At 41.2% G+C, this 21,886-nt stretch overlaps 1 protein-coding gene across 1 annotated transcript; it reads right to left on the reverse strand.

Annotated features, from left to right (window-relative positions):
* Positions 1 to 11: 11 nt before the first annotated feature.
* On the reverse strand, positions 12 to 21,849 carry LOC146970496 (uncharacterized). Its single transcript, XM_085803841.1, has 47 exons — positions 21,698 to 21,849; positions 21,378 to 21,460; positions 20,347 to 20,389; positions 17,689 to 17,763; positions 17,335 to 17,469; positions 17,087 to 17,131; positions 16,360 to 16,476; positions 15,705 to 15,767; positions 15,495 to 15,530; positions 15,267 to 15,329; positions 15,074 to 15,109; positions 14,951 to 14,992; positions 14,770 to 14,853; positions 14,557 to 14,601; positions 14,265 to 14,336; positions 14,140 to 14,184; positions 14,004 to 14,057; positions 12,431 to 12,488; positions 11,769 to 11,873; positions 11,378 to 11,539; positions 10,960 to 11,049; positions 10,661 to 10,812; positions 10,493 to 10,565; positions 10,012 to 10,118; positions 9,723 to 9,906; positions 9,543 to 9,614; positions 9,249 to 9,353; positions 8,505 to 8,723; positions 8,189 to 8,353; positions 7,866 to 8,033; positions 7,269 to 7,412; positions 7,014 to 7,118; positions 6,747 to 6,925; positions 6,491 to 6,554; positions 6,167 to 6,241; positions 5,923 to 6,030; positions 5,354 to 5,461; positions 4,973 to 5,044; positions 4,749 to 4,877; positions 4,276 to 4,371; positions 3,953 to 4,108; positions 3,769 to 3,876; positions 2,962 to 3,102; positions 2,740 to 2,856; positions 2,417 to 2,605; positions 1,506 to 1,789; positions 12 to 1,413 (listed from the first exon to the last, which is right to left on the reverse strand). The coding sequence occupies exons 2-47, from the start codon at positions 21,440 to 21,442 to the stop codon at positions 1,153 to 1,155; spliced, it is 5,016 nt and encodes a 1,671-aa protein (XP_085659967.1). The 5' UTR covers positions 21,443 to 21,460; positions 21,698 to 21,849; the 3' UTR covers positions 12 to 1,152.
* Between the last annotated feature and the right edge of the window lie 37 nt (positions 21,850 to 21,886).

A 21,886-nucleotide genomic window follows, 5' to 3' on the forward strand; every position in this document is an offset into this window, starting at 1 on the left:
TGCACTACTGATCATCTTCCATCACATTTAATCAGGCTGGTTACATACATGTCCTTCTCCCCCAGCTCTCTCCCTCTACCTCAGCCTCCTGCTTACATCATCTAAATTGGTTCTCTTTGCACATTTAAATGCAATGTCAACATTGCCAAAATAGTATGGGTTTGACAAAAGAGCTAGTCCTCAGCGTGCAAGTGCAGTACCCCCTCTCTGGTGAGAATCAATGCTACAGAGGTCCCTCTGTGTTGTATGTGTATGTATGTGTGTGTGTGTGTGTGTGTGTGTGAGGGAGAGAGCTGTGTGTGTGTGTGTTTGTTTGTGTGTCTGTGTGTGTGCCAAGCTACACTGTATGCAAGTTGCATCTTTAAAAATGATTGTTTTAAGACATTCACTTTGCCCTCTCCATGATGTTGGTGGGTGGAGGTTGGAAATGTAATAATGATGATGTACAATCTTTTTGTGTGTATAAACGTGCACTGTGAAAAGGTAGAGAGAGCACCGCACTGTCAGAGTCCTCTGTCCTATTGCACTGAGTGTTCTCTTGTTTTGCGTAATAAAAAAGAAAAGGAAAAAATGTTTGAGGAAAAAAGTACTGTATACTGATTGTCACTTGGGTTCTGTTGAGAGAAATAAATAAATATGAACTTGAAACCCGCTATGGAAAAAAACTGGATCCTGTTGAATTTATTCATGTTGTTCTACCTTGGGAATTTCGGATGTAGGTTGTAGTGTTTTCAACTGTCACAGTTATTGAACTCTGAATAACTCTGAATGTCAAAACTTTTTTTTTTTTTTTTTTAATATTTTAATGGAGGCGCACAACTTACATAGAAGAAGAAAATATATTTAGACCATTTCGCCTGAAGGATGATTTAGTTAGGATGTTAACCAATCTGAAAAAGTGGGTAAATGTAAAAAGCTTAAAGCACAGCAGCATAATGATCATTTAACAAAATATTTTGTCATTAGAATTAGCACCTCATTGAAATAATGACAGAAAAAATACAGACAGAAGTATAGTTAAAAAAAGAAAAGAAAGAAACTGTTGTTCAGATAAAGATATAAATTACACTCATTTTTTTGTCACAAAATATTATTGAAATATTGCCCTGAGAGGACATCAGAATCAGGTTTTGATACTTAGGTTGATGACCTTTATTTTTCGCGGAGGCAGACGTGACACTGACTGGACTTGCTACGTTGTTTGTCGGCTGCTTTGATGGTGCCGGGCTTCGCAGCGATAAACTGGTCTGTCTCACTCACAGTTGTCAGCCAAAAACTGTAGAGGTTGGCAAAGTAGTGACATGAGCCTCGCGCACCCTGGCACTCTATAAAGGGATGAGTCCTGAAATCCTTAAGGCAGCTACCAGAGGAGGTCAGAGACTGTCCGCCGCCTTCGTCACCCGCCCCGGTGTGCTGAGGACAGGAAGAAGCAGCAAGAAGACACTCAGGGGAGTTGATTGCATTTTGTTTTCATCCATACAATCTAGTATTTTAATCTCACTCACCAGGAGGAAAGAGAAACCCGTCCACAGGCTCCTCCAGCCAGGTGGGCACGGAGGAATTGTGTGATCCTGGCTGTGAAAAGCCACTGCGGGTGCAACCGTCTCACAAACAACGCAGCGGCTGATGTGGGAGCTGATCTCCTGGCCGAAAAGTGGCATCATGGGTATGGGAGCAGTGGTGGAGAGCCAATAGGACTTGTCATTGCGACTGGAGAAGTGGCAGGCGGCTTTGTTGCAGTAGGAGAAAGGCATGGTGGAGAAAACACGGAGGCAGGAGCCAGCCTGGCCTACAGGGAGCGCAGGTAAGAGAAGAGAGAGGAGGTTTAAAGGGATAGTTCACCCAAAATTCAAATTTCACTCATTATCTATGTACTCACCCTCATGTCGACTAAGAGCTGTGAGAATTTTCAGAGTCCTCCGTGCCTTCTCTGAGTTACGGGGGGGTCCGTGCAGCAGTATTTGTCCATATAATGGTTGTGAATGGATAGCAACTTTCTTCGTCCAAAAAGACACACCAAAAAACATCCAAACACCTCCATACTGCTCGTCTGTAATGTCCCTCTTGTATTGAAGCCCCGACATGAGAAATAGTTCCGCCGGTCAGTGCATGCGGTCATGTCGGGGCTTCAATACAAGAGGGACATCACATTACAGACAAGCAGTATGGAGGTGTTTGGATGTTTTTTGGTGTGTTCTTTTGGACGAAGAAAGTTGGTATCCACCCCCCCCCCGTAACTCCGAGAAGGTGCGGAGGACTCTGAAAATTCTCACAGCTCTTAGTTGACATGAGGGTGAGTAGATAATGAGTGAAATTTGAATTTTGGGTGAACTATCCCTGTAAAAGAAACAAGAGGGTACAAATTCCAAGACATCAAAACAGTAAATAATCACTTTATCTTTATCTGAACCCTTACCCAGGTCTTGTGTGTGAGCCTTTTCTTGTCCCTCCAGGTACACCAGGCTGTAGCCCACCCAAAGCTCACTGCTGCCTTCAGGGCATCGTGGCACCTGGACTGACTGGCTGTGGATAACCAAAAGGAAGCCTGCTCTTCGTGCCCCCCTACGGCCGGACTCACCTGGATCACCGGGGGCACCTGGGATACCTGGGGAATGGAGGGGTCAACCATACTGTCTGTGACCCTGAGTTTCTTGTATATAGTAGTTGTCTTTTATTTTATCCTGCCACTGGATTTGATAGAACAAAAGGATGAGGTTGTAACGTGATGTGGTTGTTCACCTTGTGGTCCAACAAATCCTCGCTGACCATTTTCTCCTGGGTCTCCAACAGGCCCTTGAGGACCAGGGGGACCTACTGAACCCGGGAGCCCTAAAGACCCTACAGGACCCTTCTCTCCTGAAACACACAGTGCATACAACAGGAATCAATATAGAAACAGACTAGAAAGTGTACACATACTGTACATGAAGATATGTCTTAAAATATATTACACTATCTTACCTTTACGTCCTAGAGTCCCAGGAGGACCCACATCGCCAGGGATCCCCGGAGATCCTGAGAGACCAGGTGGGCCTGGAGGTCCGGGGGTACCTCCAGGCCCCCAACAAGCACTGACTGATTCACCACGAGCACCTTTGATACCTGGTAAAAACATAATATACTGATTACCAGATGTTTATCACAACATTTTAAGAGTTGAATAAGCAAGAATAAATCATAAACTAATGGCAGCAAAACAAAACAAAAATCTAATGTATAGAATTTCAACCAATGTCTCACTTAAAGGGGAACTATGCAAGTATGGTCGCTTTTCCACTGTTTTGCTAACCCTCCTCCCGACCATGTGCATTTGTTCTCAACGAAGCTGGCGAGAAAACAGTCAATAGAATAATAATATTATGCATTACGATGTGTATATTTGTGTAGTCTTATCAGTCATACTGTAAGTATTAGTGTTGTCGTGCCACCGAGACGAGAGCTGGGACACCAGGGTGGAGGCGCCGATCTTGCGAGGGTTAGGGTTAGGTAAGGTTGGTTTTTGGCCAAGAGATGCTACATGGAATACAGATAGTGTCCATTTTCCCTTGTAATAAGTTACAAGTAATTTATTTAACCATCACAATTACTCCAAAGCTGTTTAATTAAGGTAAAAAAAATCCTGCATAGTTCCTCTTTCAGTAATGAGTTCACTTGCCTTCTTCTTTGTATGTTTTCTGTCACCTTCTATCGTGAAAATCCCAGAAACAAAGAGGGAATGTAAATCTTTAAAAAGTTATTGGCATATCGCTTAGCTACAGCACCACTCACCTACATCTCCAGGCAAGCCAGGTTGTCCCTTGCGGCCCCAGGGACCATGTGCACCTTGTTGACCTTTGAGTCCTGGAGCACCCATAAGACCCCTATGACCACTCACACCTGTCAATGTGCAGCAGCGTTTAGTGTGCATTCAGGTGAATGGCATGTAATGGCCTGGTGTTGCACTCTAATCTACCTTTTGGACCAGGAAAGCCTGGAAAGCCCGGAGGTCCAGGGGGTCCTAGGGGGCCCCTATCTCCCTTAGTGCCCGTTAAGCCAAGGTGACCATGCGGTCCTGGGTCTCCCCTCTCCGAAATGCTGCCACCAGGAGGGCCTGGCTCCCCAGGAGAACCTAATAATCCAGTGCAACATCCCAGATGTGAACAGAGATTAAAAAGGACGTGTGCACAAAAAATCAACTCATTCTTTCCTAAATGTGGCCACACAAATATGTTGACATGACATCATCATAAACAGTCACACACACACACACACACACACACACACACACACACACACCTGGGAGTCCTGGAGGTCCTGTATGTCCTATAGGTCCTGGTGAAGACACACAGTTTTTTCCGGGGTCACCAGGTGGCCCTGGAAAACCTTGAGTACCTGATGGGAGAAATACAGAAAGTTCAGTTCTCTCTGCCCCCAAATATATAGAGCAATGGAGCAGTAGCCACACTCAAATGGAGAGCTACAAACAGAAACAGAAGGCATGTTTTCTCAGATTGTACTGGGTTTTTGTTGTCACTCCATGGCTGATTACAGCACTTCATGGTAAGAAGTCATTGTAATGTTTTTTGAATGATCATTTAAGAGACAATAATCTAAAATCAACCTGTGAGAGAAATAATTTCAAGAACTTTCTGTGGCAAAGGAAAATCCATGATATGACTTGACTTAATGTTTGACTTAAATGTATGCTGTCCCCCATCCCCCATTATAGACTAGTGAAGTAGATGTATTGATAATAATAAATATAATACCTCTGTAACCTGGTGGCCCCCTCTGGCCTTTGGGCCCAGGAGAAATGACTCCTTTAGGCCCTGGGAATCCCCTGTGTCCTTTGTCTCCAGGAAAACCTTCTGGTCCTGGAGGGCCAGGGATATCTTTGCCTTGAAGTTCACATTTATAGAGTAAGCATAATGAAGTTAACAATGCACAATGATGAAGAGGATCTTGCTGAAGGGGTTGTTTTTATCCCTCTTACCACATGATCCTTTAATTCCCTTTGGACCTCTAAGACCATCCAATCCATCCAGACCTGGTGGTCCACGGAGCCCTGACATAAGATCACAACACAACATGAGAAGAATCTTGAGTGGTGTCTTTAGTGCCTTAAAAAATATTTTCTCTTTATATCTGGGTGCAACACCCATACATTTTTATTTGCAGGGTATGTTTTTGGTGTCTCAGTGTCTTTTCAAATATGTTACTGGAAAACACAGCCTGGAAAGTATAACTTTCATTATCCATCTATTGTCCACATCAATCAGTTGTTTCTTTTGGGTAGTAACATTTGAAAACCCCTTAGACAAGCCAGTTTGCCCTGAGTAATCAGTAATGAGAGACAAGGATCTTGTTTTAGTACCTGGAGGCCCAGACAGGCCAGGTGGACCTGGTGGTCCTAGACCTCCATGATCACCTGGAATACCTGGAAAACCTGGAAGCCCTGATGGGCCCTGAGGCCCAGGCAAACCTGTAGAGGCACACGTATATGCAGAAAACAATATGTGTAACTAAAGCACAAAGTTCAAATAATGGTGAAATAGAAAGGTAAGCATTGAGGCATTGTTTTAATGGCTAAAACAGCAAATAACAATTTATAAGAATCAAAATTCTAAACTGGAGCTGATTTTTTACCATGTGACAACAAATTGTGCAGGTTACTGGCAAAATTTCATTTTTTTATGATGATATAAATCTGACAATACATATACAATTGTATACAACTGTGTTGATATTTCAGTTACACTGCAAGTTCTTCCTCTTCTCCTGAATATGATCCTGAATCAGCATTCAAAGTTTCAAAGGCCAACCTCTGCATTGCTGCAGCATATTATATTATTATTATTATTATTATTATTGTTATTATTATTATTATTATTATTATTATTATTATTATATTAGTACTTTGATTCAAATTTAACTGGAAATCACCTGGTCCTCCTTGTCTTCCTGGTTCTCCCTGAGTGCCTGTTGATCCTGGCTGTCCTGACCTTCCTCTGGGCCCTGGGTCACCTGGATCCCCTGGACTCCCTCTGGGTGCTGGAGGACATGATATTGTGGATATAAATATATTCCCAGAGATATACTGTATCTGTTAAATGTAGTCTAGGAAAACTCCTTTAAAACATGCTTAATGATTTTCTAGCCTGCTCATTGTGACATTTTCTTAATTTACCATTGGGTCCATCATCCCCGGGCAATCCTTTGGGTCCAGGTGGACCTGGTTGTCCATAGGACATTCCTGGCTCTCCTGGAACAGATTTGGACAGATTTCATCATGTTCACACTGAATGAAACATGTTTAAAATCCAGAGAGATATTTGACTTTATTGTTGTACCTGCTGATTGATTTGAATTTATTTCAGCAATATTTCACAATGTTTTTCATACACCAGAAAAAAAGTCAATTGTTAATCCCATCTATTGCATTTCCCTCGAGCTACACAGTATTTTATTATCAGATTATTATGAAACACATTATGCTGTTTCCTTTACTCACCCTTGGCACCTGATAATCCTGGAAGCCCTTGTTCGCCCGGATGTCCCGTAGGTCCTGGATCTCCCTATAACAGACACGGACACATTTAAACTATTGAACATAATTTCTGACATAAAAGCCACTTTGATGTAATTCTAATGAACGTAATGCAAGTTGCAGCTATTTTTAATGTATCTGGGTCACAAATACAGAAGAACTATACACAGACATTTACTAACTGATATATTAATACATTAAATTAAAGTTAATTGCATACCTGATCTCCAGCATGTCCCTGATATCCCCTTGGACCAGGGAAACCTTTGCTTCCAGGGCGCCCAGGTGGGCCTAGTTTTCCTGACCTGCCTGGAGCACCGGTGCTGCCCTTACACCCTTCTGTACCAGGCCATCCCTCAGGCCCTGGGTCACCTGGTAATCCTTTTACACCCTTTAAGCCTGTAAAGGACAAATCACAAATCTGACATTTTACTAGTGGGACTAGTACAAATAATCCTGTTTTAAAAAGAAGTGACAGCTCCATTGCCTCTAAGTCCATCTGGGCCTGTTGTCCCCTTCCTTCCTATGCATCCCGCTGGGCCTTTTGTCCTATTCCCTGCTGGGCCTGGTGGTCCTGGAAGACCAGGTACACCTGGACAGACCACATTATTTGAGATTAAAGACATGTCAAGCTGCACCATAAAATACATTGAAATTGCAATTCAATATGCAATTCAATATGCTTAATTTCGAAAGCAGCCAGGTTGCATGGCACATCTTTTTGCCCCCTATAGATTCCTACCTTTGCTACCACGCAGTCCTGGGTCTCCTGTGTAACCTGGTTGACCATCACGGCCTCTCCCTCCTGGTTTACCTCTGGGTCCCGGGGGTCCAGGACGACCTGGTAAACCACTTGGTCCAGCTGTGCCACGGTAGCCTGTTTCACCTAGATCAATCAAAAATAAACTCTCATTTGAGTCAGGGCCAGTCTAGTTTACAGATCTATGCAAAGCATTGTCGATAAAATGTAGACTGGATTTCAGTGCAGACCTATTGTCAGCGGCTAATATTTGAATTTGTGGATGAACTTTATTAACAGGTCACTGGGTTAGTAACACATCCAACTTGGAGTGTGGAGCTGGGGGTGATGGAAAACATGGTAGTCCGATGTTGTAATGACTGGTAGGCTCCATGTAAACTGAGATACAGGTGCAGCTGGAAGGGTTAGTAAAGGCAAGCAGACTGAGTGGCTGAATGTAGAAAAAAAATGTCGTTTTAGACATAATTGACTGTATGTCGTAAACAAAAGTATATAAAGGTGTTTGTATGACTTTAAATGATCAAGTAACAGTGCATCAAGAAAGAGAGAAAAGAGAGAGGAAACAGAACGTGTGTTTACCTTTTGGTCCTGGCCCGCCGTCAAGCCCAGGATCTCCTGGAAGGCCAGTGGGGCCTCTTGGTCCAGGTGGGCCATGCGGACCGGGAGGGCCAGAGAAACCTGGAGGACCTTTTGGTCCATAACCAGGTGGACCTGTATCTCCCCTCAAACCCTTCTGACCATAGCTGCCTATTCAACATCATAAAAGTTAATGAGAGAAATATGTTAATGGATGGTTCAGTGCATGCAAAGCTAAATATACTGTATATGACTGTGCTCAGTTTCTACACTCAGAGGGCCAGCATCACATCCAAAAATGTATCCTGCTGCAGCTGTATGCTCACCTCTTGCTCCCTCCCTGCCACGGTTTCCAGGAAATCCAGGAGGTCCTGGATATCCATGCAGCTCACACACAGTACATGGCGGGCCAGGGAAGCCAGTGGCACCAGGGTCTCCATCAAGTCCTCGCTCACCTTTACGACCTTGTTGTCCAGGTTGACCTTGTGTGCCTATGAGTCCAAAGAACCGGTGGTTATGACTCTAATGAACAGTAGAGAGTGGAAAGTACACCACAGTACTTCTGTGTGGACACAGTTTTTCTGTGATTCAGGACACATTGACTGAGGCCTGAGCTCTACATTGATTTACTCAATGTTTTACCTGGAAATCCTGGGATTCCAGGAGAGCCAGGTGGTCCCTTTGTCCCTACTGCCCCTGGGCGGCCAGGTGGGCCAGGAGGACCAAGACGGTCAGAGAGGACATCTCCTGGGATACCCTTCCTGCCTGGGAGTCCTGGTGACCCAGGAGGACCTGGAGGCCCATCCAGGCTATAACCAGCAGGACCAGGGTCACCTGGATCCCCATTAAAACCTGGAGGTCCTGTTACAAATAAGAAAGACCTATAAGCATATAAACAACACTCCAAATTGCATGATGACACAAGTGCATAATAGTGAATAAGACGTTTTACAACATTTTAGAGTAAAAAGGCCAGGTCTCTCAAAATGTCCTTTTGGTGTTTTAATGAAGCAGGTGGCGAGGTACAAACGTTTCAACCGCAATAGTCTTCCTCAGTGTACAAAGAACCAGGAAATGCTTGACGTTTAAATACTGTCAGCTAATTATCACTAACGCTTTTCAAAATAAAACTTACACAAATGTATACAAATGAACAAAATATAAATCATATCGCACAGTGAAGCAAATAAAGTGCGTATGAAAAATAAGAAAAAGAAAAATAGTGACAAAATTCAGATAATAAAGCACAGTGAAGTAGAAGGACATTTTGAGAGTGCTGGCCTTTCTACTCTTTTTATGCTTTTTTGAGCCGTGCACCTATCGACTGCTTTAACCGGTGAGTGTGCTTGCTGATCCCTTTTCAACAACATTTTAGAGTGACATTACCTGGTGGACCACTTGTATCATGAGCGTCCTCTCCTCGCATGCCTTTCGGGCCTGGGTGTCCCGGATCTCCAGAAACACCATTTGTTCCTGGGTTACCTGGAAACCCTATAAGGTGCAAAAAATTTTAAAAAAATAAAGTTGAACTCCAACATGGAGTGAAGGTGCTTCATACTATTCATAAAAATTTAGTTCAGAAAAAATTGAAAATGTGAACTTATCAGTTGATGTGGCACTGAAAACAACATAACAATCACAAAGATAATCAAAAGACTATAACATAACACGTAGACTTACCTGGGGAACCTGGTTCACCCTTACGTCCAGGTGGTCCACGCTCGATTTCATGACAGCATGGCTCAATTTCACCTGATAACATGAATACAGCATGCTTAGCACATGACACCTGGTTTAATATGGGTAAGGAATTGTTAAAACCAAATAAGAACACAGTCAGAAATGAATCCTGTCTCTGACCTGGGGGCCCCGGGCGTCCAGGAATTCCTGGTGGGCCAGGATATCCCTCGCTTCCTTTCAGCCCAGGTGGCCCTACGGGTCCTGGAAGACCAGAACCTCTGGGGCCTACACTCCCTAAAACACCTTTAGGTCCAGGAGGACCAGGGTAACCTTTAGGACCAGGTAATCTTGGATACCAAGGACCCTGCATACATTGTTTAACAAAGTGGAACATTTGACATGCAATTATAAAATTTGAAATTAACCAATAATTAATCCAATTTACACTATTTACAACAAGCACACTCACTGGTGGTCCAGGGTCTCCTGAAGGGCCAGGGGGACCATCCAGTCCTGGACTACCTGTTGCTCCAGGAGGGCCCGCAGATCCACCTGGTCCTTGTTCACCCTTGATACCTTTCAGCAACGAGAGGAAGAGAATATTGTTGTTTTCTTTTCTTTCTGTTTACTACAAGTTGGCAAAAGAATCTCTGGAGGACTTATCACTTTGACAGAACCTCTTCTCCCAACACCTCTCAACAACCTAATATCCCTAATTAGCGCTTAATCTCCTAGTACATACTGAATATGTGTAGTACTTTGTACTTACACCAGCTTTTCTACTAAACTGAAGCTTCATTCATATCTCTCACTAGTAAGTTGCTTTGGAAGAATACATCCCCAAATGTAACATAATGTAATGGGGTATTATCTATATTAGAGAGGTAGGTAGTGTTTACACATACAATTTCCTTGTACAGTAAGAGTTTGTGCTCCGACAGGTGTCTCACCTTTACCTCCTACAGTATAAGATTCCCCTTTCTGACCCTTCAGTCCACTTGCACCAGCAATGCCTGGGTAGCCCTATGGAACAACACATAGTCAAACAACACAACTTTACATGTTTAAGGAAACTGCAAATAATTAAACAGTTTAAGCCTTGTTATCATTTGGCCTACTTGTGGCCCTCTTGGTCCCCAATCGCCTTTAAGTCCAGTGTCCCCTCTGAGTCCTTTAGTTCCATGTAACCCTGGAGGTCCTGGAAAACCAATTGGACCAGGGGGGCCGATGCTTCCCCCACCAGAAGTGCATACACATGCCCCTTCACAACCTGTAGAAGACAGGGGTGGCAAAAAATATGCATCATATACTGCAACTCTAGATCATCATATATCTATTCCAGTTCACCTCCAGTTGAGAGGATGAGTTTAGATGTTAGATTGTGGCAACGGCTGATGCACCGAAACAGTCAGATCACCTTTAATTCCTTTTAGGCCTTTGTTTCCTGTAGGTCCTTGGGATCCTGGGTCACCATTGTCACCAGGGAAACCAGGCTCACAGTAATAATCTGCAAGACCAACCAGCCACAAATATTAACATAAACTAAAAAGACTCTGTACTGGAAGCAATTTGGATGAATATTTGAGTTCAGTATTAGAACATATCTTTAAGATCAAAAACTCACCTCCACATCCTAGTCAGATCCCAATAAGTATTCCATAAACACACATGTAGACACAAACACACAAATATCAGTCAGGTGAATCAGAATACTAATGAAGATGCACAAAAACATTAAAAGCAAATGTGTTCAACATCTGTTCAAACAATGACATTTTATTTGTGTCTTAGAAGAAACTTGTGTGGTGCTGTGTTCTCAGTAATAACCAATATACCTGGTGGGCCGGGGCGGCCTATGACACCTTTTATTCCAGGGAACCCTTTAGTTCCTTTTGGTCCTGGCAGTGGATTGAATTCAAAGTCGATATACCTTCCTGGTTCTCCCTTGTAGCCCTTTGGACCTTGGGGCCCTTGTGGACCAGGCAGACCGGGCACCGCTGGAAGAGATGATGCAAGGGATGATACAAGACTTCAGATGAGTTAGATCGGCATCCTGCATTTTATATAACTCAAGCAAAGTCACTTTGAATTGTGTTAGTGACTTTGTGGCAGTAATACAGTATCTGATGAGAACTTTGATTGCCAGTACAAACAGAGAAATAAATCAAAACCTGACCAGACTGAATTCGATATAGTCAGTGACAGAGACAAAGGCTGAACTCTGACCTGGTATCGATAGCCCTTTTGGGCCAGGAGGTCCATGCATGCCCATGTCCCCGGTGTCACCTGGGAGTCCAGATGCTCCAGGATACCCATGATCACCTTTCTCACCTGAAACATTCAGATACCAAATAGTGAAAAAGTCAAAGACACTGTGTTATTTGAGTGTAATAGTGGCCATTTACTTGTAAGAGAACTTACAAGCAAAATGCAGTAGCAGTCAGTCTTATTAAAAATGTTCTACAAGAAACACTGCATTTAGCAATGGTTTATGAAAATAGCTTAACAGTGAAAAGGGGACAGGAAGGATTTATGAAGTTTCATACTTTAAGGCAGTTCTGAATCTGTTGTTACTGGTAGGTTTCAAGTTGACCACAGTTTGGAAATAAATTCAGAGCCACATTTCAGTGCTCCAGTGATGTTGTGATAGTAAATAGAATTTGGGAGAAAAAAGCTTGAAGCACCCCACTGGACAGTCGCACAATAACCAGTGGAGAGATCTAAACTAAACTTTCAGCATATCAGCTGGAACAAATAGATAAATTGATCAAAATTAGTAATATTTACACATTTTAATCTATTTATCTATTTGTTCAGTCAGATAGTTCTACCAGTGGCCTAACTTTGCTCAAACACTGATGAGAGTGTAGTTTCTGCAGCGGCCTCACCTCTGGCATCACTATAAAAGGACACAGGACCAGGGAGTCCTGGATCTCCGGGGTAGCCCTGTTTTATGTATGGATAAAGAGAGAAAAAACATATTCCTTTTCAGCAAGATGTGACAGATGAATATTAAATTTCTAAAGATGAAGAGTGATCAGGAACCACTGCTCTGTTCCAGATGAATACATTTCACTGTTCCACTGACAACCACAAGGGGGTAGTATGCAGGTAAAGACATAGCAAAGCTGCCAACAAGCATCCACCTTGCTTTTAAGTACAGACAGGGGGGGATCTAGGTTCATGGGAGATCCGAGGCTTAGCCCAGAGGGAGTAAAGACAAAGATCTGCCTTTTTTTTTTGTCATGGTTGCTGACTGTGATAGGCCTACTGGAAATTTCAACATATCAACTTTAGGTAGACAAAAGTGTTGTCCTGAAGGATCCACAAACAGGTGTTACATCATAAAAAAAGAAAATATAAAACATGCTCATATGCTACTCAAATAAAAATTATATGGCAGTGCATGTAATCCTGATTGACATCAGCCTCCCTACCTACAGCATTACGCTTTAAAAAAAAGGAAAGAATCTGAATTTAAACTCAATTTGTCTGACTTACATTTACACAACTCACAAAAAGTTAGGGATATGTGATAAGAATATCCCTATAAAAAAATTCTGCTACAGTGATATTCTATCATGAGTCCTTTTAAGTAGAAGGATGCAATGGTCATTTCTTTATCTCAAACAAAAGCTAACAACAGTGGTGGCTGTAGCACAACAAAAATCTCAATGTCTAAATAAGTTTGTGTTTTCTTGGTCTCATGATGTCATTGAACATGGTGGAGAGGAGAGGGAGAGAGAAGAGGACTATACAAATTGTCATTGAACCAGAACATTTAGTGGTTCAATGACAACTGAACCACTAAATCAGATGGTGCTTGTGATTTTTGTAGTTAATCACCTTGTTAGAGAACAGCATGTTATTCAATAAGGACTGAAACATTGAACAACTGGACATGTGCATTCAAAAGTTTAGAGAAGGTTGAATGAAGTTCACCCGTAAAGGTTATAGTGCATTTTAGGTGTATTCTGAAACAGGGGCGGGGTTAGGGGATGGCTACTTGGGTTCAAGCCCCGGATGTTTTTGCCAAAGCCCCGAATGTTTTACAGTAGGGGCAAAAAAAACCTCAACGCGGTTTATGTCAGTCTCCCTCCGCTGACCGCACCAGTCTGAAGTGCAACCTCATGGACGTCGGAACTGTTTATTGAGAGGGGGGGATTTTTATTGGGAGGGTCGGGGGAGAGACGCACACTTACAGTATCAGTGATTATGTGATTTGAAGTTACTTTATAATAGCATACCGCATTTCCTCAAATAATGGCCGGTATTTAATCATTACACAAACAAAAAAAGGCCGGCCCTAAATACAAGCCGGGTCAAAAAAAAACAAACCCTCATGCGTGGACTGTCTGTGAAGACTGACGGGAGTGATTCTATCTTCCCATTTTTGCACTATTTTTCACAGCATGTGTCTTCTATTAAATTATTAGTCATGTGTGTCTGTGCAAAGCTCACCTTTGGACCAATTCTTCCAATGAGGCCTGGAAGTCCCCTTTCTCCATAGATACCCTGAAATTACAGTATATCACTATATTTACCTGAACTGTTTGCATAGTGTAGTTACTCATGAGAGGGCTTATGAGAGGTGTACCTGAGGTCCTGCTGGTCCGTCTCTACCTAAACTCCCTGGATGACCCTGGAGCAGAGACAGCAGTGTTAAAAATCTGTTTTTTGTTTGTGCATGCATACGTTACATCTCTAAAATCAGTCACATACCCGAGGTCCAGGAAATCCAAGGATTCCTTGCTCCCCTTTCATTTCTAGTATGTTGTAGTCTACTGCATCACCCTGATAGGAACACATAATAAAATGAAATGTCTTTCTCCACCTCAAAGATACCTGCCTGCTAACTAAAGTACTACACAGCGAAAACAGAAATACTAGTGAATATGTTTCAAAGCAAAAAAAAAAGGACATTACAAAAAATGTAAATGGTGGAGACGCATACCAACAGTACCAATAGCCATACCACAAAAGTGATTCTTAAAAGATGTCAAATAAAACTCACCCTTCTGCCCTTTAGTCCACATGGTCCAGGAATACCCCTGTCTCCCTGGGAAGAAAGGAGAAAATAGTGAAAAAAATACAGTATGGACAAGGTCGAGTTAACTTTTAAATTATAATGCAACTAGATAGTTTGGACTGATTAAAAGAAACTGGATGCCATACAGTTATATTTGCAGTACTGTAGTTGAAAATTAGCAGCCAGCTTTGCCCTCACCTTGTAACCTTTGGGTGGAAGAAAGTCTGGAGGAAATTCTACAATCTCTTCTGGTCCTGGTGCGCCAGGTGGACCTTGCTCACCCTGGGATATAAAATTAAAGAGATGAAGACACATGAACACACATTGCAAAACCCCATCTTTGTCAAAATAGCTGTGAAAGACTAAAATGGTTTCTTACATCGTCCCCATTATCACCTGCGGGTGATCCTCCGGGGTTTCCCTACACAACAACCAGTTGCAGTAAGTTAATGCAATGAAATTTATTTTCACACAACCAAAGTTCATAAAGCAGATGACTCACAGGTGGTCCTCTGACGCCTCTGGATCCTTCTCTGCCCTGAAATGAAATCACACATGTACACACATTGTTTCACTTAGAAAACACTGCAAGTTTTCTTGTGATGCAAATCATGACTATTAGATAAAACATAAGATATATTCCTGTAGTTGAGTGATAACCCACATAATTTAAAAAAAAAGGGAATTTATTTTACCTCAGGTCCAGGAGGTCCACTAGGGCCAGAGTTTCCCTGAGGGCCAGTGTCTCCTTTTCTTCCCTGGGATAAAAAAAAGTCACACAATTCTTGTGTTGAAAAAGTAAAGGTTGAGACCATTCACCCTGACGAGAAGTAAGGAGTACAGGATTTAAAACATTCAATCCATGCATTATTAATTAGTATAATAAATAGAAATCTAAATAAGTAAAGCTGTCATATACATACAGGTGAACCACGCGCTCCATCTCTTCCACGCTCACCCTGTAAAATAAAATGAACCGAAGATGTGGCATGAAATTCTGAACTTTTACTTAAAAATTTGAATTTTTACTCACAACTAAAATTATAATGGAAGTGCACAAACAGCCAGAGGTTTTGAGCCGATGACAAACCAACCCATAATATTCAGAGATTTTCTCATAGAAGAGAACCTACGGGAAGTCCTGGAGAGGTGCCATGCAGTGATTCTCCTTTCATTCCTTTAGGTCCAGGTGATCCCTGACAAGAAGACACAGGATCTCAACTTTACATCAGAGTGTTGGTATTAGACAACGTAAAAAATGTTGTCAAAACTGTCTGTCAACAGCCAGCGGTGATGTCTTTACAATATATTTCTATATTCAAATTATTAAAATCATATTATCTAATTGTTAATAATTGTTTGTTATGGGGTGCTGCTTAGCCCAGTGGGTAGAGCAGACGCCCCATATGTACATAGAGGCTATAGTCCTTGTTGCAGCCAGCCCTGGATCAAATCCCGACAGTGGTGGCCCTTTGCTGCATGTCATTTCCCCTCTCTGACTCCCCGTTTCTCTCTCTCGATTGTACTATGGATTAAAAGCAAAAAAGCCCCCCCAAAAATCATTGTTTGTTATCTGAATATAGCTATGGACTTTAGGGAAAAACCATCATCAAGCTGACTGCTTTACTTTACAATACTAATACTGATTACAGTCTCTCTTTGCTGCTGAAACTGGCTAAATTCTTTGTGGCATTGATTTCGCAAGACATCAGAAATTTTTCCTCTGACATGCTCCATGTTGAAATGAGTGCATCACTTCACATCTGACAGAAAAAGACGTCTACTCACCGGTAGCCCATGTTGACCATGCAAACCAGGAACACCGGTGACTCCTGGTTGACCTATTGTCCCATTACAGCCATCAACTCCAGGCAAACCAGGCTCACCTCCTGCTCCAGGGTGACCCTGATCAATATCAGTTATAAAAGTAAAGTATGATTGCAAGGTATAAAAGTGAGCAATTCACAATTAGTCTAGTTCAGAGTAAAAAAATAGAAATATCTTTATTATCAATATTAAATGCTTTACATGTTTACTTCTTAATAATTACAGAGTGATTATGTTTAACTACTCAAGCTTTTACTAAACACAAACACTTGAGCAGTCAAGAGGCAGCAGCTGCATCAGGCTGTGTAAAGAAAGCAATACACTGTATCTCTAAGTGTCCACTAGAGGGCAGACCAGATACATAGAACAAATCACTGCACCATCTTAATTGGAGCTTCCTTCATTGTATCTTGATGTATGATCTGGGCAGTTATGTAACTGGGAACACTATGAGATATTTACAACTGAAATAGTGTCTGATATTGTTAACCCATGTATATTCTCAGAGACTGAGAGAAAAAGAAAAGGGAACAACTGGTTCTTTCACTCCATGGTGAGCAGTGCTGGGTTGTAGAAATCTGTGTAACTCCCTGGGAGGGTTGTCCACCTCAAAGGGATTATTATTGTCAGTGTGAACAGAGTGTGTCTTTGTTTGATTTGTAGAGAGGATTTATAGAGGTTTACTCACCGGTGAGCCATTGTTACCAGGAAAACCGGGAACACCTATCGCGCCCTGAAACAATAAAAAGAAACAGACATCATTTAGTAAACATTTGGATTATTCCCTCTCAACTCAAACAATTATTTCTTATTTTAAATAATTAGCAATGATTGTTTTTAATTGGTTTATAGAAGTCGTCTTATTTTGATGAATGTTCATGCATATTATATTGTACAACAAAACAAATACAACATTCACATGAATAGTGCACTAACACGAAGTCCTTTGGGCCCCTCAGGGCCTTTTGATCCCTCTTCTCCCATCCTGCCTTTTTCTCCTGGTGGCCCCTCATGTCCTCTTGGTCCCATTGCTCCCTGGGGGCCTTGTTGCCCTGCCTTTCCTGGAGCTCCCTACAAAGAGAAAACTCATCATGTATATAAAACCTTGGATCAGACTGTCGACATTGGATGATGCTTGCTGTTACAAATAGCTGCTACTGTATAATAAAAACATATGAGATCATCAAAAGAAAAGAAGAAACATATTTTTGACAGATTAACACTCAAATGAAAAGAAATAGTTAGTAGTTGGGTATATTGCTAACAACATGAGAAAAAGAAGTTTCATACCCGTGCACCTTTGGCAGGATGACACTGACACACAGAACAGTCTCTACCCTCACATGGGCCCTCATCAACCTGCCCCTGGAATGGCAACCAGAGACAAATCAGTGTCAGTCAATTAGCGCATTAGAGAAAGAGAAGCAGGCAGACAGATGCGAATGTCAGGAGGCCCATCGGATAACGTTGTATAGTTTTGGGAATACCAGTATGTGTCATTCCTGAATATATAACAGCTTTGAGAATCAGCCTTGAGAATTAACACATTTCTTTATTGAGACTTGGAAGTCCTGATTATAAAGTTTTAAACAAATCAGTGTTCTCACACAAACCTGAGTAAATAATGAAGGCTCTGACCTCGATGGGAAAGAAAGCTCAAGGAGCTTCATCATTATCATACTGTCCTGACATCCTGCTGAAAAACAGTCTGTGTGCTCACACCTCCAGATGCAAAGTATTCCCATGCATATTAGTGTGTGTGAGTTTTACATTGTGGGGATGTTTTCTCAGAGCTTACTAAATATTTGGATTTTATTCAAGTGAAATCGAGTTCAGTCCAAATGTGTTGATAGAGCTATCCTACTTTCTCTTTTGGCCCAAACAACCAGGGGTATCTCTATCAGTCAAGGAAAAAGAAAAAACATACAACACTTGGACATCTTTCGGATTGGCCATTAAAATTCAGTGCATTAGCCAAATTGAAAACACAAAGTACTGAGTGAGACATAGTTTCTGCATACAGTGTAGCAACATCATTCAACATCACTACATCACCGTTATATCAGTTTTGACTCATTATATTAAATGTAATGTTGCTTCTAATGGTGTGAAATGTTAATAAATAAAACCTTGCACAACGGCTGTGAATGTTATAGTACATTGTCATCATTTTCATGCAAACACAACTAATTATATTCTGCAAATGTTTAACATGGGAGAAAGGAAACAAATACGTGAATTTAAGACTATTTTCAGCTCTGACAGTCAAGTACTGGTGTGTATGACGTCTCAGTGTTTGTTAAAAGCATGTTTAACTACTGAAAACTATTTTCGATTAATGCACTAAACAATTTGCTATGACATTAAAGTTAGTGGTTTGTTTATCCCTTCACTGTAGTTCTTCTGTTTATAAATAAAGTAAAAAGATGTGTTTTCTCTGAAATTGCCAATAAAAGTAGCACTGTTTTTGAGATCCATGTACACGTGCAGCATTTTGAGCTACTATCAGCTGACACAAATACATGCAATAAACAAACTCAGCCAGTAAGTCAGCCAAGCAAATGTGCCTGTCTACTACTAGTATACAGTATTTATTTACAATGATTTACAATTAAAACCTCAGGCAGCCCTGTGGCCTGGTGACAAATACACTTACAGTACACAATATATACAGTTTCCAGGTGAGTCAAGTACTTTCTGGGAGGTAATTTAGAGTTCAAACTTGGGGTTTAAACTCTAAATGTAAGGACACGATGTACTATAAACAGGCAGGAGAATACTGATAATATAGAAAACTATGTGCACTCAGTGACCCTGAGGACCGCAGCAGGTGTAGCAGTATCCTGTCCTCACATTGATGGACTACTGTTTGTAACAGACCTAAACTACATTCCTGGCTACTGCAGTAGCAGCGTTTGCAAAAAATTAAGCTGCAATTATTCATTCATTCATTCATTTAAATCTTGTGGAATCAGAGAGGACATGCCCTCGTGTCCAATGATGTCCAGAAAACACTTATTAAACTTGTAAATTGAACTTTACATGGTGCATCAAACACAAGACTTGATGACTAATATGCAGTTGAAAGTTGAGTTCAACTTGTGTCAAAAAAGCATTGACTTAATTCTGATATAAAGAGAGCAGTTAGTGATAGTGTTCAGTGAACTGCATTATACTCTAATGTTTGGTCCACCCCACCCCAATCACTCATTTACATAAATCAGGGGGTTGTATAGCTTGGACAGTGTCAACAGAAACTGAGCACATTGTGTGATAAACCATTGACACAGGGTATATTATAAATTGGTCACAATCTCCTCTCTGCATATGACAAAAAGTTAAAAAAAAATCTACTGTATCTTATGTCTGAGTTTGAGAGGAATGCACATGTGTAATAGTAGTTTTTAACCTACCAAATAGTGTAGTAATCTCAAATTGTGATGGGTTTACTTAATTATATTACAAAATAAATGTAATTTAAGTTAAGTTTTTAAATTATATTACAGTTACTTATCAAAATTGTGGTGGAAAATGGCTGCATCTGAATATTTAATATTTTTATTAAGGGAATAAAATATTTGTTTGCTTTGCATCTTTTGGCAAAACGGGTCAGATAGGTGACAGGTGTCAGATCTTATAACACTCCACTAACTTAATTCAGTTTTCTGTTTTCATTAAGTTTAAAACTTGGAGAGGGCTTGACATTGTGACATTTCTGGTCACAATGACATTGCTGAGAATAAATTAATGACACTGAAAAGTGATTAAAATGTTATCCAATGTATTGAGTTACATTAGTCTGATGAAGTTATTACAACAGTTGCATTTCTGATCACATTTCTAAAGGGGTAATCTGTAATCGATATCAACCAAATCATTATTAAAATGATTAACTGCAAGAATTTTACTTAGTGTGTGTGTCTAGAAGATTGAGATGGACAGACTTACGGCATTGAGCAGCTGCACAAAGATGACCAGCACAAGGATCCATCTGCAAACATAACAATAGTAACAGATTGACCTGACTTCCATTCAGCCTGGATTCACTGGATGCTTTACATAATCACACATGACAGTCATACAATGCAACAAAAATAGATGCTATTTTTGTGCAGTGCAACCTAACCTTGTTAGTTACCTCATAACTCTGTTTTACCGTCAACATGTTATAAAGCCTTAGAATATGAGACAATAAAAGCAAAAAGGAAACTCCTGCTGTACATGAGCTTATGGTTTGTTGCTCTTGTGTGCAAGAGAACAATGCTGCACACCATCCTTAGAGCAGAAAAACAGCAAGAATATTCTTTAACTGAATTGTCATCACGGTGCAGGTGACACTACAGTGTGTCTGAACCCTGCGTGAGCCTGTGGAGGTCAGTTTTTATTGAGTCTACATACTGGATTGCCAGTGTGCACATGTGTTGAATATGTGTGTAAACAAGCATGAAGTGTGTTTGTTTTGTGGTTTGCTAAGCACGGAATGTGGATTCCTTCGACCTTTATGAGAAACCTAACAAATGTTTATAAAAGAGTACATTAATTTGGGGCAGCGTTTAGCTCACTTGGTAGAGCTGCCGCCCCATGTTGAGGCTACAGTCCTCACTGGGGGCGGTTCGAATCCCACATTGGGCAGCCCTTTCCTGCATGTCATTCCCCCTCTCTGCCTCCCCATTTCCTGTCTCTCTCTCCTCTGTGCTATTGATTAAAGGCAATAGAAAGCCCCAAAAATATACTTTAAAAAAAAGAAGGAAAACACACACTTTTAGTATTGGCTGTGTACACCTGCACTCTTGTAATTTCTAAGATGCAACCAAACTGTCAGTTAAATGTTGAAAAGATGCATTGGTAAACATTTTCTAGTATGGAAATACATAAGCCATTCAAACATCATCAAATATAGGTGCTATTACAGATACCAGGTGATAAAGTATACATTTCATACTGCTATTAATGTTTATTAATATTAAAGTGGGACTCACCTGAGGGGCCACTTAGTCACAATAGTATTTGAGGATCCCATCCCCTCTGTGTAACAGGTGAGCATTAGCCTCAGTGCTGCCCCCTGTGGTGAATAAATGGAAGCATGACACACCAAAGACACCTGCTAGCCAAGGTCCAGTTAACATAACACAATGAAAAACGTCCTTTACACTAAAATGTAGCACATAAAATTATACCTACAAAAAAGCAAATGCAATAATGCTACTTATTTAAGAAGCTGTATTGGTGCGTTGAATTTTTACCACATGTATTATACAGGTTATTCTACAGACCATAATGCACAATATTCATAACTCACCCAAAGTCAGAAGCTGAAATTAATCTTCATGAGAGCTTTGGCATGCTCCAAGCAGGATAATCTCTGAGAAGATTCAAACTAATCTCCCGTCTCGGTATGAGTAAAAGCCAAACTGAGTAACTGCCACTGTTTGTTAGTGCCGGGAGTGAGATGAGGAGCAGGATGATGATTGGGGTTGGTCTCATCTTA

This window comes from Trachurus japonicus, chromosome 17, assembly GCF_045865225.1.
Source record: "Trachurus japonicus isolate A0001 chromosome 17, Traja_1.0".
Classification (NCBI taxonomy): domain Eukaryota; kingdom Metazoa; phylum Chordata; class Actinopteri; order Carangiformes; family Carangidae; genus Trachurus; species Trachurus japonicus.

What these genes read in the sequence shown, in the direction of transcription:
- LOC146970496 (XM_085803841.1), bottom strand. Translation starts at nt 21,442, where the DNA reads ATGCTCACCTGTTACACAGAGGGGATGGGATCCTCAAATACTATTGTG. An exon ending in TTGTGCAGCTGCTCAATGCC is followed by an intron (nt 17,764 to 20,346) that starts GTAAGTCTGTCC and finishes TTGCCATTCCAG; the next exon opens with GGGCAGGTTGATGAGGGCCC. An exon ending in TGGACGCCCGGGGCCCCCAG is followed by an intron (nt 9,615 to 9,722) that starts GTCAGAGACAGG and finishes TCATGTTATCAG; the next exon opens with GTGAAATTGAGCCATGCTGT.